Here is a 17,311-nt window from a genome sequence, read left to right on the forward strand (position 1 = left end):
GATTGCAGCCATTGTTCTTACTGCCTCTTGCTTAAGGCTAGATTGTTGCTGGACTACAGGTCGGATCCCAGTAACCGTGAGGGTTCTGTTTCAGAACCCCCTGTGGATACCAGAATTAATGGATACCAGGATCCAACTGTATTGGAAATAAACTCGACAAGGCAAAGTTAATAACCTTGTTATCCATGGCGGTTCCATTTCCAGACCCCCTGTAGATACTGAAAACCGCAGATAATGAAATCTACAGTTTTGGGGCCCACTGAAGGCAGCCAGAGCCTTGCCCCGGTCATGTTCGGAGCTGTTCTGAGCCTTGGAGAAGCTGTGGATGATGTCTCTGAGGCTCAGAATGCCACCCAGAGCCTTTTTACAGCGACCTCCAGTTTTTGCCAAAAAAAACCAAAGTTGCTGAAAAAAGGTTCTGGCTGCATTACTGAGCTTACTGGGCCTTGGAGAGGCTGTGTAGAGTGGCATGCAGCCTCTCCAAGGCTCGGAAAACTTCCCAGACCCAACCAGAACAAGCTTTCAGACACATCTGGGAGGTCTTCAGTAGGGCAATCTGCTGGTTTGGAACCTGCAGAGAGTAAAATCTACAGGTGCCAATCCATGGATTAAAGAGTCCCCACCTGTAGTAACAATGCATCAACAATAAACTGCAGGAAATTGTAGTTAAAAAAAATATCCTACTGAAATATGGCTCTGATGAGATGTATTTTCAGGTTTTCTGTAGGCTTGGTAGTAATTGTCTGGTTTGGATGATCCTGGGTGTTCCGGGGAGAGAGAAAGAGAGAGAGATTCATCAGTCAGTAAGGCTCCAATCCTACCCTTACTTTCCTGGGAGTAATTCCCATTGAACATATATTATTAATTATTATTATTATTATTATTCATTGTTCATTGTTGGCAACCTTCAGTCTCGAAAGACTATAGATGCCTTTGGAACTGCAACAGAAGGCATTATTATTATTAACAGTATTTATATACCGCTTTTCAACTAAGAGTTCACAAAGTGGTTTACAGAGAAAACTGCTTTATAATAGGACTTACTTCTGAGTAAACCTGTTTAGGATTGTGCCTGAAGTTAATTAAATAAGGGCATCTAGTTTCAAGTCATGCATGCATCCCTTTATAATAGGACTTACTTCTGAGTAAACCTGTTTAGGATTGTGCCTGAAGTCAGTTAAATAAGGGCATCTAGTTTCAAGTCATGCATGCATCCCTCTTTGCCAATGCTGACCATGAACAAAAGCAAATAATATGGGTACCTACTGCAAAGCTGTTGCATGATTAGTACCAACATAAAATCATAGGATTATTTGTGCATCTGACTTTCAGCTGCTGGTGTTCAACTGTAAACCAATACAGGAATTTCTCCAATAGCTGGTTGTTATGATTAAAAAAAAATTGCTGTAAGCTGTCTTGGGAATTTAGCAAGGCAGAGGGCATCTAAACAAACAAAAGATCTCAAGCAAGCTGTGAAGAGATAGCAACATTTGCACCAACCAGTGATGCGCTGCCATGAAAACCAAAGACTGTAGCAGGTACAGTGGCTGGCAACTTCACATATCCAGCATTGCAACTGAAAGCCAAGTCTGGGAAAGCTTATGAATTCAATGATCCACTCCAAAAGGCAATGGAATCTAAGGAATAAGGAATTGCTAAGATGTCTAAGGAAATGGCTTTTCTTAGATTTTAAGTAAGAAACATAGCACACAAAACTTTGAAAATATTAAAATTGCACCAACAAAATAAGGGCAATTAACAGTCCTCTATAATTACACAAGTCAACACACATTTTGCTTCCTTAAAGATTACACCAATTCCTGGGTATATTTGGGGAACCGATTCCAAAAATGGCATCCGTTTTGCCCTATCACGTCTAGTTTTGGAGACACGGCATAGCCTCTTTAGTGAATGGTTCAAGCAGCTTCCTCATGTGGAAGCCCACACCATGGCTTCCTCAAGAGGAAGCTGCTTGAACCATTCACTAATGAGGCTATACTATATCTCCAAAACTAGACGTGATAGGGCAAAACGGATGCCATTTTTGGAATCGGCACCCAAAATTCATATCAAACCACCATAAAGTTTGGGAAAAACTTTTCTGACCCTCAATTTTGTAGGCCTGTGTTACTAATGGGACATAACAACCAGTGGTGTAGCTACAGGGGCTGGAAGCATAGTCAATAGCACAGGCACCACAACACACCATGTAAGCAGCACTTCCCACTTGCCATCAGAGCCATTTTGGGTGGCGATGGCAACATGTAGGTGCTCTTGCATGTTGCCATCACTGCCCAACACACTTACATGGCATGTTGAGGCGCCTATAGTACTTACCGTGCTGCCCTCTATAGCTATGCCACTGATAGAACATAAGAAGAGCCCTGCTGGATCAGGCCATGGGCCTATCTGGCCCAGCTTCCTGTTTCTCACTCTGGTCCACCAGATTCCTCAGGGAGCACACAAGACAGCAAGGCACCTATATCCTGTTGCCACTCCCTTGCATCTGGCATTCAGAGATCGCCTACTTCTCATGGCTTGTAACCTGTGATTGTCTTTTCACTCATAAATCTGTCCAATCCACTTTTAAAGGAATCAGTCTTCAGGAATCACCACATCCTGGGGCAAGGAGTTCCACAGATTAATTACACGCTGGGTAAAGACACATTTTCTTTTGCTATTTTGACCATTTTGCTATCCCAAAGCTTGCTTGTTTGCTTCCCCATCCTCCCAAGGAAAGGAAACGCTGCACAATAATTGCTTGTGTGGACAGATGCAAGCGTGACCCAAGGTTTACCTGAAGTTGATTGGCTGCTCTGATGAGAGGAGGACTCCCTTTGCTTGTTGCTACTGGAGCTGCTGCAGCTGCTGTTTATTTTCACCGCATGTCCCCTTAGGGATGGGTGCTTTGTGCTGTGAAGAACAAAGACCAAAAAACAGAGGAGAACATTTTGCACTCTCACTGCACAGCCGGTGCCAGGTCTCAAAGATGCTTCCAAAAACAGCCTTGGCAAGTCTTGCTGTAACCATCCCTAGGGAGGCAGTTATTATCATCACCTCCTCAGAGGGGACAAAGCTAACATTCTCAGAATAGCTAGGTAACATGGTGTTATTATCCTCCATACACAGGTATTTCTAAGACTCATATATCTGAGCTTGAAAATACAGGGGATTCTTAATGACTTTATCAAATACGAAGGAACACCCCCCTCCCCCAAATTTTTCTCTGGCTTGGATTTTAATCTGGATTTGAAGCAGATAATAATTCCACACACACACACACCCCACTCATAAAATGAATACCCACTATTCCTTTCAAGCTCTGGAGTGGGCGAGAGATTGCCCCTGCCTCCTGCTGACCGCTGCTGGAACTGTAGCAGTAGTGTCCAGGTAAGTGGGTGGGGGATTACATAGGAAGTTGCCTTGTACAGAGTAAGGCCATGGGTCCCATCAAGCTCAGTAATGTTAACAGTGACAGGCAATGGCTCTCCAGAGTTTCAGGGCAGAGTATTTCCCAACAAGAAGTTGCCATGGATTGAACTTGGGACCATCTGCATGTAAAGTAGATTACCACTGAACTGATCCGTCCCCCTGGGGAAAAGAGGGAAGGAATTTGGGGGCCAAATGTAGGTGTCTGGGCTCAGAAATCAAATTAGACTGGCTTAGAAACAATTTGAGCTACTTCCCAATTTGGGGGGAAATAGCGTGACTTACTCCAATCCAAGTCAACTGGGTGAGCTTGCCCCAATCCTAAACAAAGCGACAAGAATCACTGAAATGAACCAGGCCTGTCCCACTAAAGCTGCCAGGATATTCAGGTGTTGTGAGAAGCCACAGATTCCCATGACAATCTTGATGTTCTTCCCGTAGTGCCTTATAGCAAAAAAAAGTGATCCCAGCAGGACTAACTTGAGAAGCAGAAGATGCCAAGTCTTGCTTACCCCAAGGCAGTGGGGGAGATTCTCAGGGAGATTTGAGCCGCTCTAAGTTCTTGCGGAGGCAGGGGGGAGGCAGCGGGGGCAGGGGGGAGGTAGCGGCATGATCCCCAGGACTGCGCTGCTCAGGGGGGCTGCAGGGGCTTGGCTGCATGTACCTGAGCCAACTGCAGCCTCCCAGTGTGCGGGGAGCACTGTGTGACCTTCTGCAGGGCTCCCCGCAGCTTCAGAAGTGAAAGCGGAGCAATCGCGCTCCACTTCCACTTTAGCGGAGGTGGGGCGTGATCACTCCGCTTTCGCTTTCAAAGCTGCAGGGAGCCCTGCAGAAGGTTGAGCAGGGCTCCCCTCACCCCCGGGAGGCTGCAGGAGGCTCAGGTACGTGCAGCCAAGCCCCTGCAGCCCCCCTGAGTGGCGCAATCCTGGGGATCGCGCCGCTGCCTCCTCCCTGCCTCCAGGCTGCCCCCGCCCCTTAAGGTGAAAGTGACATCACAACGCTCCAGTTTGAAAAGCCCTGCCCCAAGGTAATAGCTCCTTACCTTGGTTTAAATTTGCAAGTGGATTCGTGTGAGCTGATGGTAAAGCCGAGGCAGAAATATTTTGCGTTATTTATTTATCTGAGTCAGGGCTCACTAGGACTCCAACGTTTTCAGTGCCAATATACAAACGTGAGGATTGTTTTGCCTACCACCCATTCCCCATACTGTTTTCCTTATATATTCAGTGGTTCTCCTTCTTTAAAAACCTGAAAAAAATACTGTGTGACTCTGCCCTTGGTGACACCCTTAAAGTAACTGAGCAAAGTAAAATTTGGGTTTTTTGGGTTAGCAGGGAAGGAACAATATGAATTACTGAAGAGATGAGCCTAATGAACTTAATTCAGTCTTCCCTACTGATAGAAGTAATTATTACAGTGATAGTTAAATTCCACCCTTCTTCCAAGGAGTGAAGGGTGACATATATGAAATCTGACTCCTTTTGATCCTCACAACAACCTGGTAAGATAGGTCGGGCCAAGAGAGGGTGGCTGATTCAGGTGAACTCAGCGACTAAGTGAAACCAAATCTTCTCAGTTCAGGAACACAAAATCTGTTCACTCATTGTGCTGGGCCCTGTATAGCCACTTATTGACATGGGTTTAAGACATCCTAGAGCAACTCACCTTGAAGGGTAACTCTGATGGCCAAGATGATCTCTGTGGTGAAATTTTGAGGTTGTTCTTTCTGGAACCTAAAAGATTTAAGCAAATGCTTCTGTTTAGTACATAAAACATCCTGCTGGATGAAGACAAAAACATATCTAGTCAGTGACCAATACCACAACTTCTGACAACAAATTCCACAGGCAGGCAAATTCCACAATCAGTCAGTCAGTCAGTCAGTCAGTCAGTCAGTCAGTCAGTCAGTCAGTCAGTCAGTCAGTCAGTCAGTCAGTCTCTTGCTTTTCTCACCTAAGAGCACCCAAAGCAGCTTATAGAGTAATAAAATTATAAACATGTCATGAATTATCTGTTTTTATTTTTTATTTTCATTGTAAGCCTCCTTGAGCACCCTGTATTTTAAAGGAAAGGGTTCCATATCAGACTGCAGGTGTAGGATCATATTTTCAAGAAATCAGAATAAATCCTTTGGACACAAATACAGCTGCATCATCAACAAATGTAAAGTGTTGATCTCTTGGGAGGTTCTGTCTTCTATGTGCACATCCTGCAATTATGTCACACTAACACAGAGTTTGGTAAAGGTTTGGCATCCCTTATCTGAAGTGCTTGGGACCAGTTTGGATTTCATATTTTTCTGTATTTCAGAGTACTTGCATATACATAACGAGAGATCTTGGGGATGGGCCCAACTCTAAACACAAAATTCATTTATATACCTGTTATAATACACAGCCTGAAGGTAATTTTATACAATATTTTTAATAATTTTGTGCAAGAAACAAGGTTTGAGCACGAAACACATTTTGTGATTTTATTTCTTTAGGCAAAAAATATATTTAAAAAGTCACACTGGTGCTCAAAAAAGTCCCGTACTTCAGAATATTCCAAATTTCAGAAATCTGGATAAGGGGTACTCAACCTGTAGTAGGTTGCAGAATTTTACTATTTTTTGATATGGCTTAGGTACATTTAAAAAACAGTGGTATTTTTTAGTACATCCATGTGTTATATTTCCACCACCCAATGATCGTGGCAGCACATCTTACCATACCTTTGGAGGTTGCTCTTCAGTCTGACTTACATTCCAGAATACATCCTCTTGACTGGTGCTTAGTGGTGTTACGGCCACATCAGACAATGAACTGCTGTGGTACATATCTCGATTGCTCCGTAGGTTTTCATTCTGCAGGCAAACAGCACATGTCAAATTACAATAGTAATTTGTGCTGTCAACATTCACAGAAATTCACAAAGTAATATGGGAGGGGAGGCAGGTCTCTGCCTTCCAGAACCTACCACTGGGGGGACCACAGTTCAAGGAACAGGAAGGGATGGGAAGAGAAGAAGCAGTGTGCTCACAGTCACATGTCCTTAAATTTAGTTTCAGTTTGCAGCGATGATAACTGAGAGACATCTGGCTGGCCCTCTGAGCAACGGGATGCTGGAATGGATGGACCTTTCCTGTAATCTAGGATGTCTCCTCTTATGGAACTGGTGTACACAGTGCTTTACACAGAAACAGAGGATAGTGCCCTGCCCTGAGAAGCTTACAATCTAGATTTTCTTTCTTTATTTATATCTTGCTTTTCTCCCATACATTAAGGGCACCCAAGGCGACTTACAGAATTAAAAAACACAACATAAAATGGAAGATTAAAGCAATACTTAAACATAAAACAATTAAAATGATAAGGCAGATCAGATCCCAATGGATCACACAACTATTAAAAGTACATTCACTGAAACTGCCAGTCCATCATGTCAACAGTTAAAGACCTTCTTGAATAAAAAGGTCTTAGACACATAGCAAGCAATGTCTACAAGGCATTTTATAAGGCCTGCCAGCCATCTTCTCTGCCTACCAGCCATCTTTTGCGCATCTTCCACCCCTTGGGAACTGCCTGCTTTCCCATTGGCTTGTTCCTATGAGAAGCTGAGCCCAAAACAATGACCTCAGCAGCTGCCACTGGCCAGTGTTATGAGAACAGGATGTTGAAGATGCATTCTTGAGCGTTTACCCCAATAGTTCAAGGCTATGTTTATTTTTCACGTGTATCAACTTAGCTGCACCTGCTTGATAGCTCTTCTCCCAAGTGATGGGACTATGCCTTGTTGTATCACTTTAGCAGTAAACACTTAAGTCTATATAAGTCCCTGCGTTCAGCCACTACTTGCTCCCGGACCTTGGTGAGGGCGCTAGCAGGTTGCTTCACCCAGTGGGTTGCCTGGAAATGCTTCTGTAAGTTTCACAGCTAGAAATGTTCCTGTAAGACCTTAGAAGCAAATTGAAATGCTTTGTAAGTTCTATACTATTAGACAAATAATGCTCCTGTACGACAACGTTGGACTGGGCCGTTGGACTGGCTCGTTTCTTCTTTGGGAACTGAAAAGAACCTCCAGCCCACAGCTGGAGCCCAAGACACTTTTTCACAAATGAAAGTTGCATGGCTGGTTCTGTCTGAGCTGGCAAGCACAGTGCAGGCACAGTGCACTTTCCAAGCAGTCTAACCTTCCCTTAGCTCGGATCTAGGAAACAGGCCCTCATCTGAGGTTTTTACAGGGCCATGAGAAATCCTGTTGGCTCCCTGGTATCACCTGGCAAGAGATGAACTAAGACCACATTACTACCCTTGTGGTGGACTTTTCTTCTAGAAATCTTTCCAATCCCTTCTTAAAGGTGTCTAGGCCAGATGCTATCACCACATCCTGTGGCAAGGAGTTCCACAGATTGATTACCACTGGGCAAATAAATACATCTTCTTTTGTCTGTTCTAACTCTCCCACCACTCAATTTCAGTGGGTGTCCCCCGGTTCTGGTGTTGCGTGAGAGGGAAAAGAACATCCCTCTATCAATCCTTGGATAATTTTGTATGTCTCAATCATGCCCCCCCCCACACCTTTTTTCTAGTCACAAGACTGCCAACCCTTGAACAATGGGGGAAAAAATCTGGAACTGGTATGGGGCCCATTGGATTGGCCCGGTAGTGCCCCCAAATGCCCCAAGATAAACTGTTTCCTCCTCCCACTCAGAAAGCAGCAAAAAAGTGTAGATAAACCATTCTTTTTGACAGACTGGCAACCCTTGAGAGAGAATTAGGAGCCCTGCTTTGGTTCAAGGCCTCTCAGCACCCTAGAGCCTCCTTCCCAGCACTTGTCTGTTATGGACTTTATATTTTAAAATGGCAAGGGAAAAATGGGTAGTAAAATGCATTTGCTGAGCCCTAAGACTGAGCAGACAAAAAACTCTGTCATGCACTCCTCATATAGCAGAGAAGCCTTTCAACAACCTCAAGCTGGACCTTTGGAAAGTGTAGAACTTCTGATGCTGGACTTCAAGCAGAGATATAAATAGCATGCTTTGAAATCCAAAACTTAATAAGGTGGCTGGGATGTGCAAGCAGACACTTCAAAAGCAGAGAAGTCAACAACATCTGCTAAGGAGAGCCTGAATAGTGCTTCTAGACTCCAGAACTGAAGTGAAACGGGACATGGGAATACTGAGAAGCCTGAGAATATGTAGCCAAGGAAGATCTTGAGGCTGATATGCGAGACAGGCTGGGGCTAAGATCTAAATCCAAACCCAGAGGAAGAGTCTTCCAGTTCAAGGTCCCTGAAGTCTGTTTTTTGTGGTCAAAGCTGGAGTGTTGCAAGAAAACGGTCAGAAATATTGGCAGCTCCCACTCCCACTATTTATAGCACATGGGGCCAATTCTGAGCCTGCCTACTGCCTGCCAATGCAAAGGCTGACGCTATGCCCTGTTCTATGCTTGAATGTCTGTGATGTACACATGGAATCCATGAGAGCTACACTCAATAGCTATGCCTCAACCTCAGATAGCTGGTACAAGACGTGCAGTTCCCAACAGATTCATGGAAGCACATAAAAAAAAGAGGCACTCAAGCAGGGGTCAACAAACAGCATCCTCAGGGCTGCTACTGGGGCTGTAGCAGGAATTTGGCCACCCCTTTGGCCACCCCTACAAAGCCTCAGGGGAACATTGTCAGGGGATGATAGGAAATTAACAGGGCAGTTTCCAGCCACCTGGCACTGAAATTAGGCTTGCTGCTGTCTGCCATGGCTGCCAGTTGGGCCACAGGTCCCACTGTTGTAAGAGGGGATTCATGGGAGGGCGTTCTGGAGCCAACCCTGGTGGTCCATGAGTGATTAAAGCAGCCCCTGTCTTCTAGACCTGAATGCCCACATCCACCTTTCCAATTGTCCAGTCCTTTCTACTGTCTTCTTGATGCTCAGCTGATTTTCACCGATGACATTAATCTGATCCATCCAGGCTATGAACTCTATGGCCCTGTCAGACACAGGAGAGGAATGTCTACAGCTGTACCACCACGGTCTGCTATTCTGTCAGATCTCACATGCTAAGAAGCCCTCAAACGAACACCCTCTTTATTCTTTAGTAGCCATTTCTTTCCTCTGAGTCAGAACTGAGTTAGGGTCACAGCTTTCAAACAACTGCTGCAGTTCAAGCTCTCCCCTTTCAAATAATGAAAACAAACAAACACACTTCTTTCGCACCATCCCTGTAGCTCTTAAGGACATGCTGGCAAACTCTGCAAGAATAAAAGGTTTTAAATGCATGCTGCTACCACAGAAACCCTCACTGGGTGAGTAATAAGGCTGTGTCATACTTAAAGTAGGGTACTTCAGTTCTTTTTCCCCACTCTGAGACAACCTTGCAAGAATACACAGTTAAACCATGTTAATAAACAAAACAAGGATGCATGCTTAATGCATGCATTCTGAATGTCCCTGTCTACAAGGGAAAGAAAAAGGACAGATACAGACAGTAAACAAGAATTGCGTCTATTTTTTGCTCTCTGGGAATGCCTTATTAAAACATTTCTTACTGTGAGTGCCAAGAGGGTTTAGCTTCCTTCACAGTCTGTAGCCCTGAAATCTCAGAAAAGGGTTTACAGGAAGTACCAGAGGAAGAGGGGGACAGTACGCCTCCATAAAAGGAGCCCCCAATGGAAAATGTTCCATCTCACCCTCCTACCCCCAATGAGTAGAACCATCGCTGAATCACAGATTGAAAACTAAAATAAGGCTGAAATCCTAAACAATTTTATTCATTGCAAGGGTCTTAATAATTTATTGTTATATATATAACATATATATTATAACATATATATGTTATATATCTGGACTTTCAGAAGGCGTTTGACACGGTCCCTCACCAAAGGCTACTGAAAAAACTCCACAGTCAGGGAATTAGAGGACAGGTCCTCTCATGGATTGAGAACTGGTTGGAGGGCAGGAAGCAGAGAGTGGGTGTCAATGGGCAATTTTCACAATGGAGAGAGGTGAAAAGCAGTGTGCCCCAAGGATCTGTCCTGGGACCGGTGCTTTTCAACCTCTTCATAAATGACCTGGAGACAGGGGTGAGCAGTGAGGTTGCAAAGTTTGCGGACGACACCAAACTTTTCCGAGTGGTGAGGACCAGAAGTGATTGTGAGGAGCTCCAGAAGGATCTCTCCAGACTGGCAGAATGGGCAGCAAAATGGCAGATGCGCTTCAATGTCAGTAAGTGTAAAGTCATGCACACTGGGGCAAAAAATCAAAACTTTAGATATAGGCTGATGGGTTCTGAGCTTTCTGTGACAGATTGGGAGAGAGATCTTGGGGTGGTGGTGGACAGGTCGATGAAAGTGTCGACCCAATGTGCGGTGGCAGTGAAGAAGGCCAATTCTATGCTTGGGATCATTAGGAAGGGTATTGAGAACAAAACGGCTAGTATTATAATGCCGTTGTACAAATCTATGGTAAGGCCACACCTGGAGTATTGTGTCCAGTTCTGGATACCGCATCTCAAAAAAGACATAGTGGAAATGGAAAAGGTGCAAAAGAGAGCGACTAAGATGATTACAGGGCTGGGGCACCTTCCTTATGAGGAAAGGCTACGGCGTTTGGGCCTCTTCAGCCTAGAAAAGAGACGCCTGAGGGGGGACATGATTGAGACATACAAAATTATGCAGGGGATGGACAGAGTGGATAGAGAGATGCTCTTTACACTCTCACATAACACCAGAACCAGGGGACATCCACTAAAATTGAGTGTTGGGAGAGTTAGAACAGACAAAAGAAAATATTTCTTTACTCAGCGTGTTGTTGGTCTGTGGATCTCCTTGCCACAGGATGTGGTGATGGCGTCTAGCCTGGACGCCTTTAAAAGGGGATTGGACAAGTTTCTGGAGGAAAAATCCATTATGGGGTACAAGCCATGATGTGTATGCGCAACCTCCTGATTTTAGAAATGGGTTATGTCAGAATGCCAGATGCAAGGGAGGGCACCAGGATGAGGTCTCTTGTTATCTGGTGTGCTCCCTGGGGCATTTGATGGGCCGCTGTGAGATACAGGAAGCTGGACTAGATGGGCCTATGGCCTGATCCAGTGGGGCTGTTCTTATGTTCTTATAACAGTACTCACTTCACAGAAAATGTATTTTCAATGGGATGTGAACCATTCTGTTGTTTCTCTCGTGAAAATCTAATAAGTGGGACAAAGCTTGCAAAGTACTTTGCAAACCCCAAGTGTACTTTGCCCCTTTTGTGCCTCCCTCCCCCAAATTTTCTTTCCTAGTGGCCTCACTGGTGACGTGGGGGACGCATTGTGTCTCAACAAGTTTATGCTCATGTAAATTCATTCATGTATATGAACATTACAGCACTATATCCAATGCACTGCCTTCCATTTTACAGTCTGCAGTTGCTAAACTATGGGTGGAAACTGGAACTGACAAATACTGACTGACAGCCCAATCCTATCCATACTTTCCTGGAAGTAAGCCCCCATTGACTCTAATGGGACTTACTTCTGAATAGACATGCATAGGATTGGGCTGTGAGTCAAGCCAGCCCACTGGCTTCCTTGCTCACTGTTGTTCACAGGGACTGAAAGCACCCGTCAGGGTTCAGGCCCTGTAGGATCTTGAGCTTGTTGGATTGCCAGGGAAAGAAAAGCTCACACAAACTTCCATTCTCACCTGTTCTATCCTGCAAAGTGTTCACAGCTGCTATACCTCAGTCCTTGGCAAATATTTTATCTCTTTCAGGAAACAGCCTTTTCAGCAGGTACTGGAGCAGCATCTAATGACATAGTACTTAAGTCTGTTTTCCTCTTTGTGTCAAACAGGATTGCCGCTAATGATAGTATTTATTTAACCGGACTCGTTTGTAACATTCAAGCTGTTCTCAAAAGCAGCTAACCCTGGAGTATGAGAAGAGAGGGAATTATCAAGCCTGTTATCAAGGGGCTGCCTGTCTGTCATTTTCCCTGAGCCTGATTCAGCAAAATACTTAAAACATATTCTGAGCCTTAACCCATTCCAACAGAACAACTGAAAATCAGCAAAACAAGCTGCTTTGCGTGCCTGAAAGTTAGCACTGCAAGTAACTAGCTCAGGGCCCAATCCTATCCAACTTTCCAGCACCGTTGCAGCTGCAATGCAGCTCTGAGGTAATGGAACAAATGTTCCCATACATTGAGGAGGCCTCTGAGGGCCCAATCCTATCCAGTTTTCCAGGACTGGTGTAGCTGTGCCAGTGGGGCATGCACTGCATCCTGTGAACATAAGAACATAAGAACAGCCCCAGTGGATCAGGCCATAGGCCCATCTAGTCCAGCTTCCTGTATCTCACAGCGGCCCACCAAATGCCCCAGGGAGCACTCCAGATAACAAGAGACCTCATCCTGGTGCCCTCCCTTGCATCTGGCCTTCTGACATAGCCCATTTCTAAAATCAGGAGGTTGCGCATACACATCATGGCTTGTACCCCGTAATGGATTTTTCCTCCAGAAACTTGTCCAATCCCCTTTTAAAGGCAGGTGGCACCCTTTTAAAGATGGTGGGGAGGCAGTCAAAGAGACCTCCTCAAGGTATGGGAACATTTGTTCCCTTACCTTGGGCATGCATTTCAGTTGTACCAGTGATGGAAAGTTGGCTAGGATTGGGCTCTAAGACTACCTCCCCACAACAGGATGTGGTGCACATTGCATTGGCACGATTCTACTGGCACTGGAAAATTGGATAGGTTTGGGCCCTCAGTGACCTCAATGGAGCACTAGAGGGCTACTTGGACTTCAAGAGTTCCATGATCAGAACTGCCCACTCCCCAGGGGAAGAGATTTGAATCCAGGCAACAAAACACTGTATTTATTAACAGTGAAGGGGAAAATTTGCAAGATCAAAAATGGTGCTTGTCAATTTTCCACACCACAATAAATGGCAGCTTCAGGGAGGGAGAGCTGGGTCATTTCTATGACGCAGGAGTGGCTGCATTGCTGCATGCATTGCAGGAGTAAGGTGTAGCTGACTGAAACCTTGCTAGTCAGATAAGACAATACTGATTACCTCTAGGACAAGGATCTGACTCAATATAAGGCAGCTTTAAATACAGGTTGAGTATCCAATAGCCAAAAAGGCTGGGACCAGAACAGTTATGGATTATGGATTTTTATTGTAGCATTGCAGTGCTACTTGGGAAGCAGCTCGAGATGCTGCTTTGGTGTGGCAGAGAAGCCATGGCAAGAATTAGACAACAGAGACAGGTTTCAAAGGTATAGAACGGCTGGAAGCAGGAGCAAGAATGAAATCAAGGGGGAAGTGTGTCTCTCCCGGCTCCTGACCCAGCTTTTTATTAAGTCTCAAAACACATGATATAAGGCTACGTAACAGGGAAAATTACAAGAGGATGCTGAGATTCATACTGGCTATAACCAGCCGGCTCTCTAGCTTAACCGCAAACACATTCCATAGATATGATTTCTCCATAACATCTTCAAGGCTAGCTCTTTCTATAACCTTCTACTATTTTCCAGAGCACTGGCTTTTCAACACTCAACATATCAACAAAGCGTGTGCGCAGTCGCAGGTGTGCCTGCCAGGTTGCCAAATATGCAAAGACATCTCAAAGCTCAGCGCCTGTACATCGCTACATTTATTTTTATTTTGGAAGCTTGTGTGAGGTGCATAGCTTTGCAGTGCATACCTCCTTCACAAGGAAGCTCCACCAACATCCACAAGGCCTATGGCCAAGGAGTGGCACCCAAGTAAGTAAACTTTCACTTTCCACCATTCACCTTCGCAGCTGCCTTCATGTGAGTTCCTGAAGTAACCAAGCATTTCTCTCCCCCCGCCTCCCCCCCCCCCGGGACACTGCCCATCCACCTCTTCCTTCATTAGACTAACACTGCATCCCAAGGCGCTGTTTTGCTCAGCCAGGCACAGGAAAGCAAGCTCTGCTCTGCTCAGGGTACTGAGGTAAAGTGCCACAGGATGGTAAAGTTTCAGATTTTGGAGCATTTGGGATTTCAAAATTTTGGATAAGGAACACTCAACCTGTATTCAACTCAAGTTCACAAATTAGTTGCGATTAAGCTGTAATAGAGTCAGACAGCAGGTATTGCAGACTTCAAGTGAGGAGGCCGGTTACCCTGGATATGTGGGTGCTGCAAGAATGACACTGTTACCACCAATGGCAGACTGGAATGTATGGGTCTTACACAGGGAAACTGGGAGCATGACAGTCTCCCCCATTGCCCCTCTCTTGCAGTGCCCCCTGGAGAACAGCCCTCTGAAAAGGGAGTTCGTCTTCCATCTTCTTCCACAAAACAGCAGGCGCATTTATAAATGCCAAATGAATTATACACAACAAAATATTTCCAGTGGAAATACAACAGCCTATGGTGGGTCCAAGGCTTTTTGTGAAACATGCAAGAATAATATCCCAGAATCAAGCCAGCCAGGCATTAGTGTCAGTGCAAATAACAGTCATCTAACCAGACCCCGCCAGGGCTGCATTGCGTTTGGCTTATAATTCAGCAGGAAACAGCAGTCCACAAACACTTGATTGTCACAGTCCAAGCCAACCCTCCGCTTCTTTGTTCTGGCTGGTTCCTTGTCATAAATGGGGAGAGGGAAGAAGGGGGGGGGCAGGCACTTCCTCGTGGATACTGACATCTACAGAACCTGGTTGAAATGTTAAGAGAGCCTGACTTATCTTTGGAAAAGGACCACACATCTACTTCTTCCAGAGCACCAAAAGTGCAAAGAATGGGGGGAAAAAACTCGATGGCACTCTTCAAAACAGAGTATTATAACAAAAATGAAATGTATGTTTGGGAGGGAAATGATATATCTCAGATGTAAAGGATTTCCAATATATTTTGGATCTTCTGCTGTCTGCGTTCTCAGATGAAAAAACAAAGGAGAGAATGGAAACTGACCAACCGTAGAAAGTGAATGGATTTACCCAGAGCAATCTACACAGTCCAGTTGTTTTCAAAAGCTTTCTGCGTCCATGAACTCTGTTTCACATCAGTTTGTCTGTTGAGCACTTGCCGTTGAAACTCCTTGCAGAGGATTCTGGGGATGTGGGGAAATGTCTAGTGTGTATACTCAGTGCCCAATCCTAGCCAACTTTTCTGCGCTGATGCAGCCATGTCAATGGGGCATATTCTGCATCTTGTGGTAGGAGAGCAGTCATGAAGGCCTCGTCAAGGTAAGGGAACAAATATTCCCTTACCTTGACGAGGCCTTCATGACTGCTCTCCTACCACAAGATGCAGAATATGCCCCATTGACATGGCTGCATCAGCGCAGAAAAGTTGGCTAGGATTGGGCACTGAGTATACAGCAGTCATGAAGGCCTCGTCAAGGTAAGGGAACAAATATTCCCTTACCTTGACGAGGCCTTCATGACTGCTCTCCTACCACAAGATGCAGAATATGCCCCATTGACATGGTCCCTTACCTTGGGGCTGCATTGCAGCTGAACCTGTGTTGGAAAGATGGATAAGATTGGGCCCTCAGTCTACCAACATCTACTGAGCCTCATTGTTGTCCCTCAATAAACTGACAGAGAGTCCTACAACACAGTCAACATTCTTCTGTGGCTATTGCAGGCAAGGGCATACAACTAAGGAAATTGCCATACCAGGTCAAACTATTGGTCAATCTAGCTCATTACTGCTTGCGCTGACTAGCTTGATTCTCCAGGGTTTCAGACTTTCCAGCCATGGCTGGAGCTATTAGGAATTGAAGACTGCAGCACCCCATCGGGGAACTGCAACCCTCAATTCCACATCAGGCTCATCAATCATTAGCCACTGAACTGCAGAACCAGAAAGAGGTGCCTGAGCGGGGACATGATTGAGACATGCAAAATTATGCAGGGGATGGATAGAGTGGAGAGAGAGAGACACCCTTTTCCCTCTCACATAACACCAGAATCAGGGGACATCCACGAAAGTTGAGTTTGGGAGAGTTAGGACAGACAAAAGAAAATATTTCTTTACCCAGCATGTAATTAGTCTGTGGAACTCCTTGCCGTAGGAAGTAGCGATGGCATCTTGTCTAGATGTCTTTAAGAGGGGATTGGACAAATTTCTGGAGGAAAAGTCCATCATGGGTTACAAATCATGGTAGGTATGTGCAAGCTCCTGGTTTTAGAGGTTGACTACCTCAGATTGCCTGATTCAGGGGAGGGCACTAGGATGGTTGTGTCTGTTGCCTTGTGTGCTCCCTGAAGCATTTGGTGGGCCACTGTGAGATACTGGAAGCTGGACTAGATGGGCCTTTGGCCTGATCCAGCGGAGCTCTTCTTATGTTCTTAACCTTTGCCTCCCTGCATCCCACTGCTACTGTCTGCACCATTCTCCATTGCTCCTGGTGAGCTGCCTACATCCCAGTCTTGCCCAACATATTCCGCTGTCATCCTGTATAAAGAGAAGCAGCACTGCAAAAAATCTGTCAGCCACTGATGCATTCCTGGCCGTGTAGATCTGTTAACATGGGGAAGATGCTGGGAAGGAGGTTAAGAGGTAGATCTGGACCACTCAATAATTTTATTTGTATTGATAAAGGTTAATATTGATGTAGGGCTGTGTGGAGGGAGGCACGCATTTGAAACGTGCAATCTAGAGGTTTCAGATGAACATCAGAACAGGTCCCTTGCACAAGATGCTGCAATAGATGCAATACAGAAAAGTCACAACCAGAGTGGAAAAGGCTGTCGCTGAGTGGCAGGTTCACTCCCTGGCAGCAACTCCAGAGAGGGCATCACTGGCCTTATCTGAAATCCTGGTGAGCTGCTGCCCATCAGGCAGAGTTAGATCAGTGCTTCCCAAACATTTTAGCACCGGGATGCACTTTTAAAAATGACAATCTATCACGACCCACTGGACCAAGAAGAAAGAGA

General features: G+C 45.2%; 1 protein-coding gene across 2 annotated transcripts in view; it reads right to left on the bottom strand.

The window, feature by feature from the left end:
• NRK (Nik related kinase) overlaps window positions 1-17,311 on the bottom strand; it is a 126,408-nt gene that overhangs the window by 44,330 nt on the left and 64,767 nt on the right. Inside the window, exons 16-19 of one of the 2 annotated variants that reach the window (XM_066640015.1) lie at window positions 6,176-6,277; window positions 5,095-5,162; window positions 2,798-2,913; window positions 685-758 (exon numbers count right to left, since the gene is read on the bottom strand). In XM_066640015.1, the coding sequence (XP_066496112.1) occupies window positions 685-758; window positions 2,798-2,913; window positions 5,095-5,162; window positions 6,176-6,277 (360 nt within the window). Of the gene's footprint in view, window positions 1-684; window positions 759-2,797; window positions 2,914-5,094; window positions 5,163-6,145; window positions 6,278-17,311 lie in introns of both variants that reach the window. The other variant, XM_066640014.1, reaches the window with a different exon arrangement.

This window comes from Tiliqua scincoides, chromosome 12 (genome assembly GCF_035046505.1).
Source record: "Tiliqua scincoides isolate rTilSci1 chromosome 12, rTilSci1.hap2, whole genome shotgun sequence".
Taxonomy (NCBI): domain Eukaryota; kingdom Metazoa; phylum Chordata; class Lepidosauria; order Squamata; family Scincidae; genus Tiliqua; species Tiliqua scincoides.